Source organism: Mustelus asterias, chromosome 3, assembly GCF_964213995.1.
Source record: "Mustelus asterias chromosome 3, sMusAst1.hap1.1, whole genome shotgun sequence".
NCBI lineage: Eukaryota > Metazoa > Chordata > Chondrichthyes > Carcharhiniformes > Triakidae > Mustelus > Mustelus asterias.
The window spans coordinates 127685449-127709042 of record NC_135803.1 but is presented as its reverse complement, the minus strand read 5'-3'; the positions used below and the strand labels follow the sequence as shown (position 1 = coordinate 127709042).

Sequence of the window (23594 nt, the reverse complement as noted above, 5' to 3'; positions counted from 1 at the left end):
ACCAAAGTTTCTTGGTTTATCTGGAGCTCAACTTTCTTCCTCACATCTAGTAAGTTGCCAAGGCCACTTTCTTTGGTCTTCAAAATGTTGCTGCTCTCTGCCATTACCTCACCACCACTGCTGAATCCCTAATTCATGTCTTTACCAACTGGAGGATAGGCTTCCCCAACTCTCTGCTTATTGGTCCTCCCACACCTAGATTCCACCTCTCTGCTGACACTGTCCTACTATTTTCTTCACTCCAATGTCACTTAGGATCTTTTAAATCACTCTGTTCTCATCTTCTGTAACTCTTGCTTCAACATCTCCAATTTTCCATTGCTTCCCTTCCTATAAAAGCCTTCAAAACATCTTTTTAACTATGCTTGCACCCCTCATTCTACCTTTCATTTTCCTTTTAAGCCAATAATGAATACAGTGAACAGTTGAGACCCCAGCATATGTCTTTGCAGGATGCTGGTCACATCAGAATTCCACAAAATACCTCATAATATATATATTTTTAAAAGTCAGTTGGACCAGTGTTATCCAATTACATAAAAACATAGAAACTAGAAGCAGGAGTAGGCCATTCAGCCCTTCAAGCCTGCCCTGCCATTTATTTTGATCATGGCTGATCATCGAATTCAATATCCTGCTCTCCCCTTCCCTCATATCCTTTGATCACTTTAGCCCCAAGAGCTATATCTAATTTCTTCTTGAAACCAGACAACGTTTTGGCCTCAACTACATTCTGTGGTAGTAAATACCACACATTCACCACCCTCTGGGTGAAGAAATTTCTCCTCACCTCAGTTCTGAAAGGTTTACCCCTTATCCTCAAACTATGACTCCTCGCTCTGGTTCTGAACACCCTATCATTGGGAACATTCTTTATGAATCTACCCTGTCTAACTCTGTTTGCATTTGGGGTTTTTGGTTTCAATTAGAATTGTGTTTCTATTGTGCTGAGAGAGTTTATGGCACGAAAAGTAAACAAAAGCTTGGAGAAGGAATAAGTGGTTGCTTAGCAACTAGGGGCACCTTTAGGGTAAGAAGTTTTGAGGACCCTGTACTGCTTTCGGGCACACGGGTATTGTAGGGGGGGGTGCCCTACAATACAGGCCACAAAGGGCCTCCTGCATTGTTGTGGTCTGCTGCGCTCTCCACAAGAGGAGAGTCAACATAGACCTGGCTAAGCTAGGCAAGTGCCAGATCTCTTCAGATGAAAAGGATGTTGAGGAGGGTGGTGGGCCTGACAAGGAGGAAGAAGAACACTGGGCAGTGGACAGGGCCAGAATTGGGGGACAAACAAGGGATGCCCTGATCATCTCTCGTTTAGGGGACTAGCGAGAGTAGCAGGTGGTGAGGTCTCTCACAATGGGTGTAAGGTCAAACTAATGATGTTGTTCCACCATTAGCTAACTGCTAGCAATGGCATGGGGCTGGAGCCATTGGCCTGACTCTGCAAGAGAATGATGGTGACTTGCAGTGAGGACAAAGCAATGCTTCTCTCATCATCAGCAATATATCTGACTCCCGCCTAACAGAGAGCTCCATGTGCCCTGCCAATAAACGGGTGCAGCATGGAGTTCATCAAAGCTGGAATGATAGCGGGGCCTGCAATGCCTGAGCAGGCAATCAGCACTTTGGCGCCCCTTGGTCTCAACTGCTCAGATGAAGAGATGCAAAATGGAACTGCTCTAGTCCTGATGAATGGGTGAAGGGGGGCATGAAATGATAGAGTGGAGGCTCTTTGAGTGAACGGAGTGATTTAATATTTATTACCATATACAGTGGTGACCTCTCTACACTTATGCCTACTTTCACCTGAGTCAACCAGGTGACTATCACTTCTTAATCTTTCTCATCCTCCCACTATGTCTTGGTGCTTCCCAGGATCCGCAGCTGATGTGGAGGAGGTCTGCTGTTCCATGTCCTGTTGCCTGAGATGAACTTGGTGGGTGTCCCCTGGGGGCCCTGGACTTTGAGGGCTCTGGTCTGCTTTCATGTAGCACAGGTGTTGCAGTGTTACCCTCATCGGTGTGTGGGGCTGGAGGAATGTCAGCCCCAGGAAGTGGGGACTCAGATAGCCTGGACACCTCCAGGGTCTCCTGGGTGGAGGGCCCAGCGTTGTGCACCAGATGATCCTGATATCGTCAGGTGGCCGATGGGCATGGAATAGCGGGGAAGCTTGAGTGAGGTCCAGAAGCCCCACCATCCTCTGGCGCAAACACTCATGGATTCCCACCAGTGCCTGCACTATGCAGTTGAAGCCTTGCACCATGGAGCTCATGCACTCAGACATGGAGGTCATGAGATGAACCATGGTGCAGACATCTCCTGCCATGGAGTGCATGTCCTGTGCCAAGGTCTCCCCTGTGGATGCCACCCTCATAGTGTTGGCCTCCGTGCGCTGGAGTGACGGCACCATCTCCTCAGACAGAAAGTGATGGGACTCCTCCAATTGGCCTTGTAGTCGAAGAGGAATGCTGCCATCCCTTCCTGATGCTCGCAAATGCCTTTGCAGTTCCATCAACTCTGGGCCAACTGGGGCCAAGGGCATGCCATCAGCCAGGAGTCCAACAGGATCTCCGACATCCCTCCGAGTGCCGGTTCCCTGGGACATCCCTGCCTCCACTTGTTGTGGATCTTCAGCTGTGAGGTGCTCACCAGTGAGTGACCCAGAAGTCTGCCCTCTTAGTGAACCCACCAAGGTCTGAGTATCTGCGCTGGTGCTGGGTGCAGGCAACAGCTGCGTCGCCTCTTCAACAATGGGGTCCGAGAGGTTTCCCTCGAAGCTGCTTGAGTCCAGTAGTCCAGGGGGCACAAGGATGGTCCAAGGTGCTCTGTCTGCAAAAGAAGGGAGATGGCATTAGAGCATTACAGGGGATAAAGGAGGGAACATTGATTACTCACTTGACACTTGAGGAATGACAGCATCTGAGGATTCTCACGTTTGTCTGTTGCCCCATTTCATCATCAGTGCAGGCACGCTCTTCCTCCTCCCCAGCCAGGTCAAGGGCTCTCTCTACCCAAACTGAATGAGGGTTCTGATCTCCGGCATTACTCCAGCCGGGCGTGCTTGCTCACGCTTGTCGTAGTTTATTTTGTGCAATGACACAGATAAGGAGAGTGTAAATGACCTGTTGGCTTTGCGATGGTGATAAGGTGTGGCAGGCGAGGGAGTTGGAGTGTGGAGCATGACAGTGAGTAGGGGGAAACATGGTGATTGGGGGAAAGAGGAGGAAGGCTTCCTTACAGGTGTTGGCAAAGCCCAAAGTGACTGGGTGAGAAATGAAGGTGGAGCTGCGAGGGATGTGTGAGGGATTCTAGAAAAATACTGTTTGAGGCTCCCTTACCCTTGCTGAGCGCAGAAGATTGTTCATCTTTTTGTGGCACTGTTGTCCCATCTTCTTTTGCAGCGAACTTGCACACAGCAGGTTGCCACTGCATCCCAGGTGGGGGTGGTGATCTTGGTGGGTGACATTCTCCTGATGTGGGGGTAGAGTATATCTGCTTCTGCTGCACTGCATCAAGATGCCTGGTCAGGTCTCCCTCCAAAAATCACGGTGCGGGTTTCCTGGCCGCCATCGTCTGCAGTTGCTGTGGAACAAGTGCTGGCGAGTCGTTTATATGGAGCTCCCCAGTGATTGGTGCGATTAGGTTCAGCCATGGCGGTTGAATCGGGGGAGGCCATCGGGGGGGGCAGCATGATTTTCATGGCTGTAAGAACTTTTGTCAATGAAGCTCAAAATCCTGTCAGGATTTACATTGGGACCGTCAGCAGGATTCACTCCATTTTTCTCGCCGGAACCAACACACTGGAGGCAGCAGGTATCAACCTCAATTGCTGAATAGAAACTTAGAAGTTGCATTGAGGTGTATTGTGATGGATAAATTCATGATATGTTATTTCCAATGGTTGATGAAAGAAAAAGACTGCAATGTTTCAGACTGAAAGATGGTAAATGCGTGTTAAGTAAATACGCGCGTGAACACAGGTATCTAACATCACACATTAAGCATTATGTGGCTAGAATGGCGTCTTGTAGCTGTCCTGTTACTCATCAGCGATTTCTACAGAACAACGCTAAGCAAGACATTTGTGTTATAAGCTTTGGAAGAAAAATATTTAGTTTAATTTTCACCATGTTTTATTTTGGAAGCAATATTTTCCAATGAGAGTCAGGACTTACCCTTTTCTGCTTTGCCTCGCTGTTCATCTGCAAGTTAGAGAAATTTGGGATCTATAATAATTCTTTAATATTTACCGTACCAACAGAAATTTTCAATTAGAATTAACAATATATATTGTTGACAATTTCACAACATAACAGACATCTATATTTATTTATGTCTGCTGTATTTTTGTTCCCTGGTCACCTTGTCCCTGCAATTCTCTCAAAATGTTTTTGTATGCTTTTTATATGACCTATTTCCCATTAGTAGCTGAAATTGCTAATAACCAAAATAAGACTTTAATGCGCATAATTTTAAATTCAAAAATGCATATTTCAGAATAACATAATCAAATGTAATCATTCAATTATTTTTGTGTCTTGCATTTATATGGCACCTTTCGTGACCACAAAATACATAACAACCAATTTAATACTTTCATATGGAGTCACTGTGGTAATGTAGGAAATGCAGCAATTTACACACATATCAAGCTCCCACAAATAGCAATCTGATAATGATCAAATGATCTTTTTTGGTGAAATTGAATAAGGCATAATTATTGCCCATGTCACTGGTGAAAACATCCCTGCTCGTCTTTGAGATAGTGCCACAAAATCTTTTACATGTACCTTAGGGATTTGACAGAGCTTTGGTTTCATGCTCTTTCCAAAAGAGAGTGACACTGTAGCACTCCCTCAGTACTACACTGGAATGTCAGCCTAAGTTCTATGATTCTATGATAAGTGTTTGTATTCAAGGCCTGGACTGGAATTTAAACACGCAACCTTCTGACTCAGAGATGAAAGTGCTATCAAGAAATCATCAACTGCAAGCAAAAGCTTAGGTTTTGACGTGATATTTTTGCCTAGAGTCATGATGCTTTGAACTGAATTTGCATTGTGCAGTCTGAACAAATGTGATGCAATGTTCCCCATAAACTGTGTGGCCTGCAAACCCCTTTAAACTACTGCGCCTGTGCAACTGAACAAAAAGATTTCAAACAAGCCTTGCAAGTGAAGAAATCACTTGTGCATTTAAATCAAAAATAAGCAGAACAGTTTTTCAGGTTGCAAAACTACTGTTCAGTCAGCTATACAAAGGAACATTTAGGCATGAAATTTCTGCATATTTTCTCCCCAGAGCACCATGGAATCTGGGCAAAAAGAATTAAAATAGTGCAAAAGATTGTGGAACTTTAAGCCTAAATGGTCTGTGTGCATAATGACTTTGAGTGCCCAGAAACACTATACGCTGGGGTTTTTACAATTGTTTACATTCTTTCAAAATTTCCTTCTCCACCACAAAGCTGGCTGTGCTTCTGAGGTTAGACTTCATCAATAGTACCCCTTGGGGGTGGTCATCACATTGTGCCCAGCCATTTGCATCCATTGGCGCCCCTGTTCACATTACTCCATCACCTAATTCAGTTTAAATTAATTAAGAAATTGACCTGATCGACTGAAGTCAATTCAAAAGCAAGTCCAGCAGCATAAAATCAATTTTTGAAGACTTTTATCAAAAGACAAACACTCACTGTAGAAGGCCACTGAGGCTCAGGAGGAAGCGGATCCTGCATCTCAAGTTCATGCATTGTTTCTTCATAAACCCGGCGTGCATCATCAATCCTGAGAATAATAAAAACAATTAAATATCAAGCCTACAATGAATCTTCTTTGCACCTTGTAGGTGCATCCATCAGTTTAACCCCGTAATCACGATGAAATGGTCTTTTGGTGAATCATAAGAAAATAAGACCAGGAGCGGCAGAAAACAATATGACTCCAGCATTTAATATGATCCTGGCTGATTTTAGGCTTCAACTTCACTTTTCTGCCCTGCCCCTACATCCCTTGGTTTCCCAAGAGATCAAAAATATGTCAATCTCAGCCTTAAATATATTCAATGATGGATCATCCACAACCAGCTCCAGTAGAGAATTTCAAAATTCACAACCCTTTGAGTGAAGGAATTTTTCCATATCTTAGTCTACATGATTGTTTCCTTCTCCTGAGTCTGTGGCCCATGTTCTAAATTTCCCAGCCCAGAGCAAACAAACTCTTAGCGTCTACTCTGTCAAATCCCTTCAGAATCTTGTATATTTCAATTTCATTCAACCTTTCATTCTTCTAAACTATAAAAAATATAGACCCAATTTACTCAGCCTCTCATTATAGAACATCCCTTTCATAACAGGGACTAATCTAATGAAATTTCATTCAAGCCTTCAATGCAAATATATCCTTTCTTAAATAATGCTGTGAGTTTAAACTCAGTGAAGATGAAATTCCACTTTGGTAGGAGCTTAAAACCGTAATAGATCATTGGAAAGGAAAATCAGGTGGGGTATATTAATGGAGTCACGACCTCACAGAAAGGTTTGCTTCCCCTATGAACATTCACCCTCAATGTATCCAAACTGCATCACATGATAGGGTTAATATGTGGATGCTGAAATTGAGGAAGCTATTCATTGCTCATCCAACATTAGAACATTCAACTTACATAATCTTGCTAAGGAGCTGCTCCTGATACTTGTGCCAGCTGTGATGCATGAGTTTGCTTGTAGAATATTCATTATTCAGCACTGAGTCAGGTGTTGGAAATATAGGAGGCAATCGAGTTCGAATTTTCTCAGACTCTGGTGCACAGGCACTTTTCTTCGAGGCTTTCATCTAAATTGATAGGAAAGTGTAATTCTAAATAATGTGATTATCCCCAAAGAGCATTTAAAAATGAACAGTGTGAAAGACCTTCATTTAACATCTTCCATGGCTTCAGGACCTCCCAAAGTTCAATAAAGTGTATAATGTAGGAAATGTGGCAGCCAATTTGTATACAGCAAGCTCCTATAAATAGCAACATGATGATCAGATAATCTGTTTTCAGTGATGTTGATTGACCTGTCCTTCATTGAAAGAGTGCCATAAGATCTTTTACATCTAACTGAGAGAACAGAAGGGACCTCAATTTGACATCAAAGACAGCATCTTGGACCAGGGCCAGGGAGAGGTGGGTGCACCCAATGCCAATCACGGGGCCCAGGGGCAAGGAGGAAACTGGGCTTGGTGATGTAAATGGATCTTGTCATTGCTTAGACTGCGAGATCAGAGCTTCAGACCAAAGGAACAACTTTAAAAACAAAATTGAACATGTCAGGCTGACAGTTGTGATTTTTTTTATAAAGTTGATCTTTCAGGTCAGTTTCACTGGCAGTTGCTGCGTCCGACCTACAGGCAGCTTTGCAGTTCTGATTTTTTTTTAAACCCCACCCGAAAACCATGAAGCTACCTGAAAGTCAGCAGCAGCAGTTCCTATTCACAGTAACTGCCTTACTGCCTTGAGAATGCTCTTGGTGGAAATGCTGCTTAAAAAATGGTTTAAGTGAACCCCCTGGAGTCATTTTAGAATCCCTACAGTACAGAAGTAGGTCAATGGGCCCATCGAGTCTGTACTGACCACAATCCCATCCAGGTCCTATTCCCGTAACCCTCATTTACCCTGCTAATCCCTTTGACACTAGGGTCAATTTAGCATGGCCAATCAACCTAACCTGCACATCTTTGGACTGTGGGAGGAAACTGGAGCACCAGGAGGAAACCCACGCAGACATGGGGAGCAAGTGCAAACTCCACACAGACAGTAACCCACAGCTGGAATTGAACCCAGCTCTCTAGTGCTGTGAGGTAGCAGTGCTAACCACTGTGCCACCCCCGCTGTGCCACCCGGTGCACCATTTTAGAGCTGATTGGATGCTATGTGTGGGAGATGGTTGGGGGTGGGGGGGAAGAGGGTCACTTTTAAGGTTTGGTACTACAAAACTAAGTATCCTACACTTCTTGCACTCTCTTTTGAATTTAAACCAGTATTTAAGCATCAGTCTAAGTCCTAAAGACTCAATTCTGATGACATGCCTTGTTGATGTCCAGAGGCTTGAGAATCTTGAGCATCAAAATAAATTAAGAAACTACAATCTCAGAGTGATGCAAAACAGGATTTTGACGTACTATTATCCAAGTTGTTATCAATTTCAGAAATAACCATTGAAAGTCCCCCTCCCTCCCCTGTCAGTTAGTAGCTCAATCCACTGTAAATATTTATCACCTCCCTACTTTCGCTATGGGTGACATGGTGGCACAGTGGTTAGCACTGCTGCCTCACAGTGCCAGAGACCCGGGTTCGATTCCTGGCATGGGTCACTATTTGTGTGGAGTCTGCACGTTCTCTGCGTGGGTTTCCTCCGGGTGCTCCAGTTTCCTCCCGCAGTCCAAAAGACGTGCTGGTTAGGTGCATTGGCCGTGCTAAAAAAATTCTCCCTCTGCGTACTAGGGCGGCACGGTAGCACAGTGGTTAGCACTGCTGCTTCACAGCTCCAGGGTCCCGGGCTCAATTCCTGGCTTGGGTCACTGTCTGTGTGGAGTTTGCACATTCTCCTCGTGTCTGCGTGGGTTTCCTCCAGGTGCTCCGGTTTCCTCCCACAGTCCAAAGATGTGCGGGTTAGGTTGATTGGCCAGGTTAAAAATTGCCCCTGAGATGCGTCGGTTAGAGGGATTAGCGGGTAAATATGTGGGGGTAGGGCCTGGGTGGGATTGTGGTCGGTGCAGACTCGATGGGCCGAATGGCCTCCTTCTGCACTGTAGGGTTTCTATGATTTCTATGATACCCGAACAGGCGCCGGAGTGTGGTGACTAGGGGATTTTCACAGTAACTTCACTGCAATGTTAATGTAAGCCTACTGTGACACTAATAAATAAAGTTTATGCATATTGCAGATAAAAGTAACATAAACTTTAAACAAATGCACGCCCCAGAGAAATGACTTATCTCACCATCCTGCAATCAGAATTACAGATATGTCCGACAGTAATGCTTGGCTGTATAAATCACCAGGATATTGTCTTTTGGAGAGAGGGAGAAGACAGAGAGACACTTTGACTTGGTCTCTGCACCGATTCATGCTCCTCCACAATCGGCCTCTTCTTTAACCGAGATTTATGGTGGATTGAGCTAACTGCCCGAAAGGTTTGAAGACCCCCGCCCGCCCGCCCCCGCCACCGCCACCGCCACCGGGATGGCTGCCCAGAGACTCACACTGAGGGACTGGGTGTGTGATCCTGGATCCTGGACCTGTCCCGCTCTCTCCGCCGGCCCAAACAACCTGGTTACCATGGAGACGGCGCTTCCGGCCCGGCCTAGCTACTTCCGGCGGTGAATGCTCACCGGGGGGCGCGGGGTGGAGGAGAGTCTGCAGTCAGGCAGTGGGAAGGTCGGGGCGGGGAGAGTCCGCGGTCAGGTAGGGGACCAGGCTGGCGGCGGCGGCGGCGGCGGCGGCGGCGGGGGGGGGAGAGTCAATGATCAAGCAAGGCACCAGACTGGCCCATTGCACTAGGGGTGTGCTGATACCTGCGATGGTGGTTTTCCCACGATAGGGTAAAGTAAAGGAACAGGGTAGTCACTGAGGTTAAACCTCAGGTTAAACCGAGGCTTTACCTGATGCAATTTTTCAAAGCCATCTCGGCCTTTTGGCTAAGATGAAGCGTTAGATCAAGCCTGGGAGGGGGTGCAATGCCTCGTCCTGTCAGCTTGGATCTTGTTTGATTTGATTTATTATTGTTACATGTATTGGGATACAGTGAAAAGTATTGTTTCTTGTGCCCTCCACAGATAAAGCATACCATTCATAGAGTATATAGGGGAGAAGGAAAGGAGAAGGTGCAGAATATAGTGTTGCAGTCAGAGCTAGGGTACAGAGAAAGATCAACATAATATAAGAGAGGTCCATTCAAAGGTCTGATGGCAGCAGGGAAGAAGCTGTTCTTGAGTCGGTTGGCACATGACCTTTGAATTTTGTATCTTTTTCCCAATGGAGGAAGGTGGAAGAGAGAATGTTCAGGATGCATGGGGTCCTTGATTACGCTGGCTGCTTTTCAGAGGCAGCGGGAAGTGTAGACGGAATCAATGGATGGGAGGCTGATTTGCGTGATGGACTGCACTACTTTCACAACTCTGTAGTTTCTCGTGGTCTTGGTCAGAGCAGGAGCCATACCAAGCTGTGATACATCTGTAAAGGATGCTTTTCATGGTGCATCCATAAGATCAAACCCAAGATGGATGCAATGTCTTGTCAGCTTGGATCTGGTTTGTCCCTCATGTGGGGACCATGATTGGACTTAATTTGTACTAGCTTTTTGGATTAGAATTAAAGTACCGAAAGGAAATAAAAAGGCGGTGCATTTGTCAGTGAATTCTGGCCAACTGCTCCGCTAAACCTGTGACTGGGATCCCTCCATACAGTTATATACCAGTCACATTGCATACATTGTGGTTTACAAATAGTCAATTTTTGTGCTCAGCTGTACATCATTTCCTGCTTTGGAAAACTTTTGGCAGGTCTTTCCGCATCCAATTGAAATAAGTCAGCGAAACAACAACTTGCTGGCACAGCTAAGATGATTGTTGTAAGGTTAGATGTTGTCTTATGAAGAGGTCTTACAGGCTTGTATGAGTTGAACAATGATTGTTTATTAATAACTCACAACTCTATGCACACATACAGGAAAATACAATCAAACCATTTCTTGATCCAACACCTTTATTGAACTCAATATCAACCCCCATTATTAACAAGCTTATTTTGACGTCAGTTCGGCTCCTCCCGAAGGACAAGGGCAGACTTGATGTTATCTTGTATTTCTAAGTTCTTTCCCAACATCTTTAATGACCTCTTCCTTCCTCACCAATTCACGTGCATATTTTGTCACCAGATTATACAATCTTAGTTTACTGCAATTTAAGAAGAAAACTCATTGATGGATTTTGTTGCCATGGGCAAGGCCAGCATTTATTGTCCACCCAGTGCAGTTGGATTGAGAGTTCCAGGAGTTTGATCCAGCAGTGGTGAAGAAATAGCAATACATTCCCAAGTCAGATAGCTTGTGATGAGTATTCAGGTGCTCCCATTCACTTGCTACCCTTCTACACAGTATAGATCATGTCATTGGTAGCTATTGTCAAAGAAGCCTTGGTACTTACTGCATTGCATCTTGTAGATGGTACACACTACAGCCAAAATAAATGGATGATGAAAGGAGCAAATGTGTAAGGTGATACCGATCAAGTGGGCAGATTTGTCTGGGATGGTGTTCAGCTTGAATGTTTCTGAAGCTGCACTCATCCAGGTGAGTGGAACCATTCTCAGACTCCTGACTTAAGCCTTCCAGATGATGAAAAGGCTTTGACAGGTCACTGGGCACAACCTCTGACCTGTTCTTGTAGCCACAGTAAGTTCCAACTGTTGGTAACTGCCAGGATACTGATAGTGGAGGATTCAGTGAGGGTAACAATATTGAATGTAATCAGGAGAAAGTAAACTCTTGGTGGATATGGTCATTGTCTGACATTTTTGTGGTGCAGATGTTACTTGCCCTTCTCAACCAAAGCCAGATCATGCTGCATGTGGGCATAGATGGCTTCATTATTTGGCGAATTGAGTGAAGCTGAAAACTGTCATCATCAGTGAACATACCCTTATGATGATGGAGGAAAGGTCATTGATGAAGCAGATGAGTATGATTTGGCACAAGATCACATTAGGAACTCCTGCAGTGAAAGGGTGGCAGCGGTTAGTACTACTGCCTCACAACACCAGGAACCCAGATTTGATTCCCAGCTTGGGTCACTGTCGGTGCAGAATCTGCAATTTCTGTCCATGAGTTTCCTCCTACAGTCTGAAAGATGTGTTACTTAGGTGCATTTGCTATGCTAAATTCTCCCTCAGTGTACCCAAACAGGCACCAGAGTGTGGCAACTCGGGGATTTTCATAATAACTTCATTGCAGTAGGCCTACTTGTGACACTAATAAAGAAAATGGGGCGGAGAGGTTTGGCCTCCAACAACCATTTTCCTTGACTTCTATCTCCATTTCCAGTGCCCAACAACTCCCATAAATTGGAGGGTGGCAATTGTTGTGCCTTAGTTTAAAAAGGGCGGCAAGGAAAAGTCTGGGAACTACAGGCCAGTGGGCCTAACATCTGTAGAGAAGGTATTCTGAGAGACAAGATCTACAGGCATTTAGACAGGCAAGGGCTAATTAGGGACAGTCAGCATAGCTTTGAGAGTGGAAAATCATGTCTCACAAATTTGATTGAGTTTTTGAAGGGGTAACCAAGAAAGTAGATGAGGGTAGTGCAGTCGATGTTGTCTACATGGACATTAGCAAGGCCTTTGACAAGGTACGCATGGCAAGTTGTTGCATAAGGTTAAATCTCATAGGATCCGGGGTGAGGTAGCCAATTGGATACAAAATTGGCTTGATGACAGAAGACAGAGTGTGGTTGTAGAGGGTTGTGTTTGAAAGTGGAGGCCTGTGACTAGCAGTGTCCTCCGGGACACCGTGCTGGGTCCACTGTTATTTGTCATTTATATTAATGATTTGGATGAAAATTTAGGAGGCATGGTTAGGAAGTTTGCAGATGACACCAAGATTGGTGGCATAATGGACATTGAAGGTTATCTAAGATTGCAACGGGATCTTGATCAATTGGGCTAGCAGGCTGATGAATGGCAGATGGGAGGTTAATTTAGATCAATCGAAACAGGGCAGGACTCACACAGTTAATGGTAGGGTGTTGGGGAGAGTTACAGAACAAAGATCATGGGGTACAGGTTCAAAGCTCCTTGAAAGTGGACAGGGTGAAGGTGGCATTTGGCATGCTTGGTTTCATTGGTCAGAACATCAAATACAGGAGTAGGAACCTCTTGTTGAAGTTGTACAAGACATTGGCAAGGCCACACTTAGAATACTGTTTACAGTTCTGGTCACCCTATTATAGAAAGGATATTATTAAACTAGAAAAGATTTACTAGGATGCTACTGGGACTTGATTTGAGTTATAAGGAGAAGCTGGATAAACTTGAGTCTTTTTTCCCTGGAGTGTAGGGGGCTTAGGGGTGATCTTATAGAAGTCTATAAAATAATGTGGGGCATAGGTAAAATAGCCAACATCTTTTCTCAAAGGTAGGCGGGTCTAAAACTAGAGGATGAGTTTTAAGGTGAGAGGGGAGAGATACAAAAGGGTCCAGAGGGGCATTTTTTCCACGCAAAGGGTGGTGTCTGGAATGAGCTGCCAGAGGTAGTAGTAGAGGCAGGTACAATTTAGTCTTTTAAAAAGCATGTAGACAGTTACATGGGTAAGATGGGTATAGAGGGAAATGGGCCAAACTCAGGCAATTGAGACTAGCTTAGTGGTAAAAAGGCAGCATGGACAAGTTGGGCAAAAGGGCCTGGCTCCATGCTGTAAACCTCTGACTACCTTAACTACAGCTTCACATCCTACCTCCAGTTAAGGATTCCATCCTATCTTCCCAGTCTCTGTCTCCGCCGCATCCGTTCTGATGATGCCACCTTCAAAAATGTGCTTGACACGTTCGGCTTTATCCTTAACCGAAGTCCCAGCATTCTGCAGGGACCACTCCCATCTTGACACCCTGATCCCTTCCTCCATCACACGCAACGCCATCTTCCCTCGCAATTGCAAAATTTGTACCATCTGTCCTTTTACCTCAAGCATTTGCCACAAATACACCTTACAGATCGAGCAGCATTTCACCTGCACCTCCTTTAATTTGGTATACTATATTCACTGTTCCCAATGCAGTCTCCTACACAGGGGTGAGACTAAACAGACTTTGCGAGAACTTTGCAGAACACTTTGTTCAGTCTGTAAGCATGACTCCAACTTCCGGTTACCTACCATTTTGACTCAGCAGCTTGCTCTTTTGTCGCATCTGTCCTTGGCCTGCTGCAATGCTCTAGTGAAGCCCAACGCAAGTTGGAGCAGTATTTCATCTTCTGATTAAGCATGTCACAGCCTTCAGGACTCAAGACTGACCTTTCACCTTAAACCCTTTGAAAAAAATCCCATATTTAATTTCTCAATGCAACACACACAGTAGCAGGGGATATTGAAACCTCTGCTTATTAAGGGGCCTTACCAAAGTAGGTTAGTTTAAAATAGGAACCATGATGTGCCTTATACCAAAGGTATTACAATGTGCCTCCCACATATATTATGAAGGTATTATCTGTTAAAACACAATATCATAGTAGTGAATTAACAAATATTGTAATTTTAAAATGTAGTTTTGAATGTCTTGTAAGCTTCTGGCCCAGGGCACCTGCCCTAAAAGCATAATGGGAAAAGCAGAACCAGATGCATAGAACCTTATCAGTGAGAGGCTTTGGAAGGCACTAAGATAGTGGCAGAAATAGGATTTAATTGCTAATTAGAATGAATTCTTCCTTACTTTTGGCCTCTCTATATGGGCTGTGGTAATAAAAGGTATGGAATGACTCCCTTTCACACTGATCAAACACCTTTAAACAGTGTCTCAAGTCTTTGTGGTTAGCTGGATTTGGCTACATGCAGGAATCTACAGATTGGAGACTCCATTAACTTCTCCTAACACAAAGGCCACCTGTCTCTTGTTCTTCAGGCTGCTACACAAGTTTATTTTAGTCAAGGCTTACATTAACACTGCAATGAAGTTACTGTGAAATTCCCCTAGTCGCCACAATCCAGCACCTGTTGCGGTCAATGCACTTAACCACGTCTTTCAGAATGTGGGAAGAAACCCACAGACATGGGGAGAACATGCAAACTCCACAATGACTCAAGCCAGGAATCGAACTCGGTTCCCTGGTGCTGTGAAGCAGCAGTGCCAACCACTGTGCTACCGTGCCGCCCCAACATTTTCTTGCAATTGCTTCCAGCTACATAACATCTAACACATTTTCCCTCTCTGGTGCCAAAGCATTAACTCGGTTTCCTCTGCTGCCAGACTTGCTGAGTTTTTCCAGTATTCTGTTCTGGTTTCAGCATCTGCAGATTTTGCTCATCTTCCTTTGTGCTTGGCATGACTCCATCCAGTAGTTTCCCAAATTCCACTGACTCAATTCTATTCTGTTAAAATACATTTTCGTCCCATCACCATAACTGAAAGCAGCAGCAACATGCAGTACCAGAAATACAAGGATCAATGCAGGTCAGGTGCACCCCCACTGGAAGCAATGATTAATGGACTATTTCAAACCTATCTCTCATTTGTTTGCCCAGAGGAAAATAACAGAACCCTCAAATACCAAAACCTGGAGTACACATACATTCTCAAGATTCTTTTCATTCAGTCTTAATGATGAAACTGTTGCAAATAGAAAGAATTCGTAACACAGGGACACTTTAGATTTGTCAAATATCAATTTTAAAATGTTTTATTTTCCATCTTGGTCAATATATTTTAAAGTTAAGATCTTGGTCTCTCCTTCTTGCCTTTGTACAGGGCCAATAGAGATACGTTGGCTACTTTCACCACCTTGAAACGGACGCCAGGAATATCACCAACAGCATGACCCTTACGACCAAAACCAGCGACTAAAACTTCATCGTTTTCCTAAAAAGAGAGAAAATTTTGATCATTAGTGAAATAGCTCAGAGCATTTATGAACCAGGAATCATCTGATCTATAACAGTTAGCAAGAGGAAGAATTACCAAACATTACAGTTCTTGACATTAGTGCTAATTATTGCATTAACTTTGGCATATAGGTGTCATTCACAAATGGATTGGGGAAGAATTTTATATTGTGCTCAGTGAAGTGCAGAGTAATGAAGAGTTTTTTGTGACTGCAGAGGCATTCAAAACAGTTTTTGAAGTACATATGCAAGCAAATGTGGAATAAGAGTACCATCAGTCCCAATTTTATAACACTGGACTATAGATTTAAAGAAATCTAACAATTTACGCCTGGCTTTGGAATTGAATCTCATTCTAAGTAGTTTTCATGTAATGCCTATCTTGACATTACATTAGCAATCGACTGGTCAAACTTGGCAGATGTGCAAGGTGGACAACAAGTGGGTGGGTACGGACAGTATCACAGTTCAATTAAACATTTTGAATTACTCCACTGCACCAATCTTTTGCCATTGATTGAGAGAATAGGTGGAAGTAGAGGCAAGAAAGGAAATGGGAAATAGAAGAATGCATAGACAGACAACTTGACAAACCAAAAAGAAAATTTTAAAATCAGTAACATTCAAGAGCACAAATCCAATTAGGCAGCAAGCAGAAATTTTATAGGTATGTCAGGGTTATGAGACAAATTGTGCACACACCTCAAGTGTACTCAAATGTTCAGAGTTATCAGACAGCTCTGTACACTCCCCTCCACAATTAGTTACTTTACCCCCCCCTCCTCCCCCAATTGAACTGAAACTGATAAAAAGGATGGTGGAATTATACAGGGATGAGTTACCTCCTTGCCATTATTACAGGCTTGCCAACTAAAATTTGTGTTTCTACATCAGTAGTTCCAAGTTCCCCATTCTGCTTAGAACCAACACCAATGAAAACAGATTCATTAATTTTCTGTGTGCAAATTGGCTGCCGCACTTTACTTAAAATGTGTTGCACTGGCCCAGGTCATAAGATGCCACTACCAATCGAAATTTATTATTTGCACTTCTGCTCACAACAGTGCTGTTAAGGGATACAGAAGTGGGCATAAAGTAACTTAGAAAATAAATCTTTACTGATCTGATTTACATATGGCATTCCTAGTTTACCCTGTTCCACTAATTTAAAGGCAGCGTAATGATCAGGTATTCAGACACATGACACATGAAGACATAAGGCAGCAAATTAGAGTAAATTGGAAGGAGGTATTCTCGAGGAAATCTACTGAAGAGAGGTGGCAATTTTTCAAGGAATGTCGGTCTAGGGTTCTACAGGACAATGTTCCGAGCAGACAGGGAGGAGTTGGTAGGTTAAAGGAATCGGGGTGCACGAAAGCTGTGCGGGACCTAGTCGAGAAGAAAAGGAAAGCGTACAAAAGGTTCAGAGAGCTTGACGAAGATAGGGATCTAGATGAGTATACGGCTTGTAGGGAGGGACTAAAGAAGGAAATTAGGAGAGCCAGAAGGGGTCACGAGAAGGCCTTGGCAAGTAGAATTAAGAAAAACCCTAAGGCGTTCTATAAATATGTGAAGAGTAAAAGGATGAGACATGAAGGAATAGGGCCTATAAAAGGTGAAGGCGGGAAAATCAGTACGGAACCAGTAGAAATGGCAGAGGTGCTTAATGAGTATTTTGCCTCGGTTTTCAGAGGAGAAGGACCTGGGTGGATGTACTGTGGGCTTGCGGTGGACTGAAAAGATTGAGTATGTGGACTTTAACAAAGAGGTTGTGCTGGAATCTTTGAATGGCATCAAGATAGATAAGTCACCGGGTCCGGATGGGATGTACCCCAGGTTACTGTGGGAGGCGAGGGAAGAGATTGCAGAGCCTCTGGTGATGATCTTTGCGTCGTCGATGGAGGCGGGAGAAGTGCCGGAGGATTGCGGATGTGGTTCCTATTTTCAAGAAGGGGAACAGGGATAGCCCAGGAAATTACTGACCGGTGAGTCTAACCTCAGTGGTTGGTAAGCTGATGGAGAAGATCCTGAAGGACAAGATTTATGAGCATTTAGAGAGGTTTAGTATGCTCAAGAATACTCAGCATGGCTTTGTCAAAGGCAGATCGTGCCTTACGAGCCTGGTGGAGTTCTTCGAAAATGTGACTAAACACATTGACGAAGGGAAAGCGGTAGATGTGGTTTATGTGGATTTTGGCAAGGCGTTCGATAAGGTCCCCCATGCAAGGCTTCTAGAAAAAGTGAGAGGGCATGGGATCCAAGGGGCTGCTGCCCTGTGGATCCAGAACTGCCTTGCCCAAAGGAGGCAGAGAGTGTGTATAGATGGGTCTTTTTCTAAATGGAGGTCAGTCACCAGTGGTGTGCCCCAGGGATCTGTTCTGGGACCCTTGCTGTTTGTCATTTTCATAAATGACCTGGATGAGGAAGTGGAGGGGTGGGTTGGTAAGTTTGCCGACGACACGAAGGTTGGTGGGGTTGTGGATAGTCTGGAGGGATGTCAGAAGTTACAGAGGGACATAGATAGGATGCAAGACTGGGCGGACAAGTGGCAGATGGACTTCAACCCAGATAAATGCGTAGTGGTCCATTTTGGCAGGTCAAATGGGATGAAGGAGTACAATATAAAGGGAAAGACTCTTAGTACTGTAGAGGATCAGAAGGACCTTGGGGTCCAGGTCCACAGGACTCTAAAATCGGCCCCGCAGGTGGAGGAGGTGGTTAAGAAGGCGTATGGTGTGCTGGCCTTTATCAATCGAGGGATTGAGTTTAGGAGTCCGGGATAATGATGCAGCTATATAAGACCCTCGTCAGACCCCATTTGGAGTACTGTACTCAGTTCTGGTCGCCTCATTACAGGAAGGATGTGGAAAAGATTGAAAGGGTGCAGAGGAGATTTACAAGAATGTTGCCTGGATTGAGTGGCATGCCTTATGAGGATAGGCTGAGGGAGCTCGGTCTTTTCTCCTTGGAGACGTAGGATGAGAGGAGACCTAATAGAGGTATATAAGATGTTGAGAGGCATAGATCGGGTGGACTCTGAGGCTTTTTCCCAGGGTGGAAATGGCTGCTACGAGAGGACACAGGTTTAAAGGTAGGTACAAGGGGAATGTTAGGGGGAAGTTTTTCACAGAGGGTGGTGGGCGAGTGGAATCGGCTGCCGTCAGTGGTGGTGGAGGAGGCAAACTCAATAGGGTCTTTTAAGAGACTCCTGGATGAGTACATGGGACTTAATAGGATGGAGGGTTATAGGTAGGCCTAAAAGGTAGGGATATGTTCGGCACAACTTGTGGGGCCGAAGGGCCTGTTTTGTGCTGTAGTTTTCTATGTTTCTCCATGGCCAGATTGTAAAGTAATGACAGCAAAAGGGTCTGTCATAATTTGAGTCTACACATGTGCAGCTAAATGTAAAAACCCAGAAGTTGCTGTCAATGAGGCTACACTTCTCCAAGGGATGTGCTTAGAGATCCCACCAGAACACGCATTAGAAATAACCCAAGCTGACAAGAATGTCCACTTAACACCACTAGTCTTGCTGTGAGAAAGTTACATTTTGTTGAAACAGGGTACCATATAACTGGATTTTGAAATTGGTACTCTTACATTCACAATTATTGCTGAACCACCTCTGGCCCTGAAAGTCATGATACAAAATTCCACATTTAAAATGATTAAGTTTCATCTTTTAGTTTCAACCCAATTCCAATAAGTCAAACATTTATTTTGCTACCCATAAATTTTTTTAATTAAAGGAATTCAGTGCTTCTTCACATCCTGGTTTGTTGTGAAGATACTTCAATGTGATAGAGTGCTTATCCTGTTTAATTCCTGGAGGAGAGCCTCTTGACTTGGTGCCAAATTCAAACCCACAAATGGGAAAGAGGAAATCCATCTCAGAGTGCTACATCTTTGCAGTCATTTCTGCAAAGTCAGTGGTGAAAGCCATTGCTTCACCACCGAAGGTGAAATCCAGCCCTTGAAGCACCATCATCCAGTCAAATTACAAATGAAAATGTTGTTACGAAAAGCATTTTTATTAAACAAAGTACTGTGAATGCTGGAAATCTGAAATAAAAATAGAGAATTCTGGAAAAACTCAGGTCTAGCAGCATCTGCAGAAAGAGTTAAGTTTCCTTAGTTCCAGAGACATAGTTTCTCTCTCCACAGATGCTGCCTGTCCTGCAGAGCTTTTCCAAACTTGTTTTTATTTCAGCATTTCTCTGTACACCACTCCTCTGGTCATTTATCTGATCTGGATTTTGGGAAGAGGCTGAGGGGAGAATACCATTCTCTTGACTATCAGAAGGCAATACACCCTTTTTAAAATCATTCTACGGGATGCAGCATCATTGGAATTAATGCTATTTATTTGTCAATTTGTCACCGAGAAGCTGGTGGTAAAGCCTTCTGGAGCCAAAGCAATCCAGATGCTCCCACAATGCTTTTGAATAGGACATTCCAGGATATTGATCCAAACATTTTGAAAGAATAGAAGGAATGTCCAATTCAGGATGGTACATGACTTGGCAGGGGAACTTGGAGGTGATGGTGTTCACGTGCAACTGCTGCTCTTGTGCTTTAAGGCAGTGGAGGTTAGAGGTCTGGGAGCTGCTGTCACACGTGCTGCAATAAATCCTGTAGATGGTACATGTTGCACATATAACACACATGATGATCTGTTAATTAAGTGCACTACTTTGTTCTGAGTGTTGAGATTCACAATGTAGGTGCAAAGGTATCCCTTCGCACCTGTGCGTTGAAGATCTCTCAAGGCCCAAGTCTCTCAGGCTAGATGAGCTACCGGCCACAAAACACCTAGCCTCTATTACACTCTGGTAGCCACAGCACTTATGGCCATTTTAGTCAGGTTCTGGATAATGATGACCCTTCAAAGGTGATATTATCATCCAATGTCAAAGGGTGTTGATTGGTTGGAAATAGTTGCGTAGCACATTTGGAATTGCAAATGTTACTTGCCAGTAATCAGTGCAAGTTTGGATGTTGTCTAGGTCATGTTGCATACAAGCATGGATTGCTTCATTATGAATTGCAAACGGGGAATTGAATACTGCAATTGCCAGCAAACAACCCCACTGCGTCCTATGATTGAAAGAAACTGAAGCAATTGAAGATGGTGGAGCCCAAGATGCTGCCCCAATCGCAGCAATTCATCACTGGCAACAATCTTCCTTGATGCTGGGTATAATGCTAGCCACTCAGGATCTCTCCCTTATCCCCAGTTTCAGGTTCTACAAAGGTTGCCCTTTTGGTAATTAATAAATAATGTGGGGAAAATCTGTGAAATAATATACAAGGGAAAACCTAAAAGTATGTTTAAATATACAAAAGGAAAACATGGCGAACTTTCAAACGTCCAATGAAGATACCATTATTTAGCTTGTACTCCTAGATGTTTCAGTTCCTTGTCCTTATCAGTTTAAAAATGGATCAATTAGACAGAACAAACGAAAGGCCCATTTTATGCCATTGCATTCTCAGCTAAAATGTTTATTTGTTGGTATCACAGTAGACTTACATTAACACTGCCATGAAGTTGTGAAAATCCCCTAGTTGCCGCACTCCGACACCTGTTCGGACACACTAAGGGAGAATTTAGCATAGCCAATGCACCTAACCAGCACATCTTTCAGACTGTCGGAGGAAACCAGAGCACCTGGAGGAAACCCACAACAGACACAAGGAGAACATGCAGACAGCGACCCAAGCTGGGAATTGAACTCAGGTCCCTGGCGCTGCGACAGCAGTGCTAACCACAGTGAATTAAAAAAGGTTGATCTAATTCTACTATCAATACGAGTAGTATACAACAGCATAATTTACATTCACATCTTCAGGAACAATGCAGCAAAGGACTGCTAAAAATGTGATTGCTTACCTCAATGAAATTCAAGCAACCATCATTTGGAACAAAAGCTGTGATTTTCTTGCCATTCTTAATAAGCTGGACTCGAACACACTTTCTGATGGCAGAATTGGGCTGCTTAGCCTCAACACCACTGTATCAAAAAAGATTGAGTAGATCAACATATATTCCTGAACTCTTCTAACTGGTGCACTTAATTTCTCCCCTCGCAAACTGATGATACACCCTGGAATCTCTTTTACAAACTTAAAGACAACATTGATGTTGTCCAAGGAGTAGAAATGCCACAGCAGTTAATTCCAGTCACAATTGCTCATGTATCCAGTTATCAACCATGCCATCGAAAGAACATACCAAACAGTGGCTAAAAACTTGCCTGAGAGTGAATAACACAGCCAGACACCTGAGGCCATTCCAACAGTCTCTGTTAAAAATTGAAGTCAGCAAGCTCCTCAGTTACTTACACTTTTTCCAAGACTATTCCTTTGGCATGGGAGGCACCACCAAATGGGTTGGCCTTTAGGGCAGTCCCCAAGTGGGCCTTCTTGTATTGCTTATCGTGCCATTTCTGATCACGCCGAAGGTTTCGCAACTTTCTGGCTGTACGAAGACCACGGCATTTACCTAAAAGCAAATGGCAAAATATCTTAATTTCTTACAGCATGGAGAATTACTCGACAAAAAACTGAGGAAACTCAGCCCAAGGGTTTTGCTGATGACCAAGATATCATCCAGCATAATAGAAACCCTACAGTGCACAAGGCCATTCAGCCCATCAAATCCACACTGACAACAGTCTCACCTGGGCCCTATTCCCATAACCCACATATCCAAAGATGTGCGGGTTAGGTTGATTGGCTATGCTAAAATTGCCCCTTAGTGTCCTGAGATGCGTAGGTTAGAGGGATTAGCGGGTAAATATGTGGGGGTAGAGCCTGGGTGGGATTGTGGTCGGTGCAGACTCGATGGGCCGAATGGCCTCCTTCTGCACTGTAGGGTTTCTATGTATTCTATGTAAAAGTGCCAAAATTAGCACTGCGCATACAAGTGCCAGTATCGAAATTCATTTGAAGCGCAAATTTGACAATATTCGTGCCAATAGAAATTATGCAGCTCCCAATATGCAACCATTTTTGCCTAATGACAAAAATGATAATTCGGCAAAAGGAAAATGGTGTTGGGACTCCGAACGAAATGGCTGTTCTTCGTCTTAGTTCGAAACACAGCCGAAAAGGACAAGACGATAGGGTCCTTTCGTCCAGAGTGAGGAAAGAAAATCACCAGCTCCGAACTGAAACTCAAATTTAGAAACATCCACATTGCAAAAAAAAATCAGTGGCTCCTCAGATGTTTTTTTTCCAAGAAAGGATCCCACCCAGTTAAGGTTTTTTAAATTCTCAGTGGCTTATTTTTGGGGTCTACAATTGAGAAAAGAGATATTCTCAGCTGGAGAGATTTTTTTAAATGGGTCTGGCTTTGAACACGTCGGAAGCAAAAGTGAGCGCCCGAACCAGGCCCTGGGCCTAAAGCCTCGAGTTGGGGGCGCCGTGGCGTGGCAGCTCGCGCGCGGCTGGCTGCGGGATTAATGAAACATAAAGGCGATTGAACGGCCGACGCACGGGTGGAGGGGGCGAACTGTGCAGAGTGCGTGTGGCGGTTTGGAAGGTGTTAGGTGCGAGCACAGCCGGGCTGCTCCTCTCCTCTCCCGGGCCTCACTCACCCATGGTCACACACTCGGCCTCGGCAGCAAAAAGACCGCCCACCCGCCTGCGCCGCTCCTCTTACCGTGCCAAAGGACCCCCTCCCCAACAGGCGACTCCCTCACCGCCTGCCGTAAAACACCAACCGAAAATAAAAATCGAACCCCTCCCCCGCCCCCAGCCCCGACAGAGAATAATCCCCTCACTCGGAAAATAAATACTAATCGCCGAAATTCGGCCTCTTTCACCCTTTAAAACGTGCCTTCCTGCAGAGCCCGCCTTCCGCCGGTTGTGATTGGCTGCTTTGGAGAAAGTCCGACATCGATTGGCGAGGCCGGCTGTCAATCACACGCTGATCCCTCTCCAGCTGTCACCCGCGG

At 44.4% G+C, this 23594-nt stretch overlaps 1 protein-coding gene across 1 annotated transcript; it reads right to left on the bottom strand.

The window, feature by feature from the left end:
* Positions 1–15415: 15415 nt before the first annotated feature.
* rps23 (ribosomal protein S23) lies at positions 15416–23482 on the bottom strand. Its single transcript, XM_078209593.1, has 4 exons — positions 23235–23482; positions 21979–22138; positions 21527–21647; positions 15416–15610 (listed from the first exon to the last, which is right to left on the bottom strand). The coding sequence occupies exons 1-4, from the start codon at positions 23236–23238 to the stop codon at positions 15464–15466; spliced, it is 432 nt and encodes a 143-aa protein (XP_078065719.1). The 5' UTR covers positions 23239–23482; the 3' UTR covers positions 15416–15463.
* Positions 23483–23594: the final 112 nt, after the last annotated feature.

What these genes read in the sequence shown, in the direction of transcription:
- rps23 (XM_078209593.1), bottom strand. An exon ending in GGAATAGTCTTGGAAAAAGT is followed by an intron (nt 21,648 to 21,978) that starts GTAAGTAACTGA and finishes TTTTTGATACAG; the next exon opens with TGGTGTTGAGGCTAAGCAGC. An exon ending in GTTGCTTGAATTTCATTGAG is followed by an intron (nt 15,611 to 21,526) that starts GTAAGCAATCAC and finishes CTCTCTTTTTAG; the next exon opens with GAAAACGATGAAGTTTTAGT.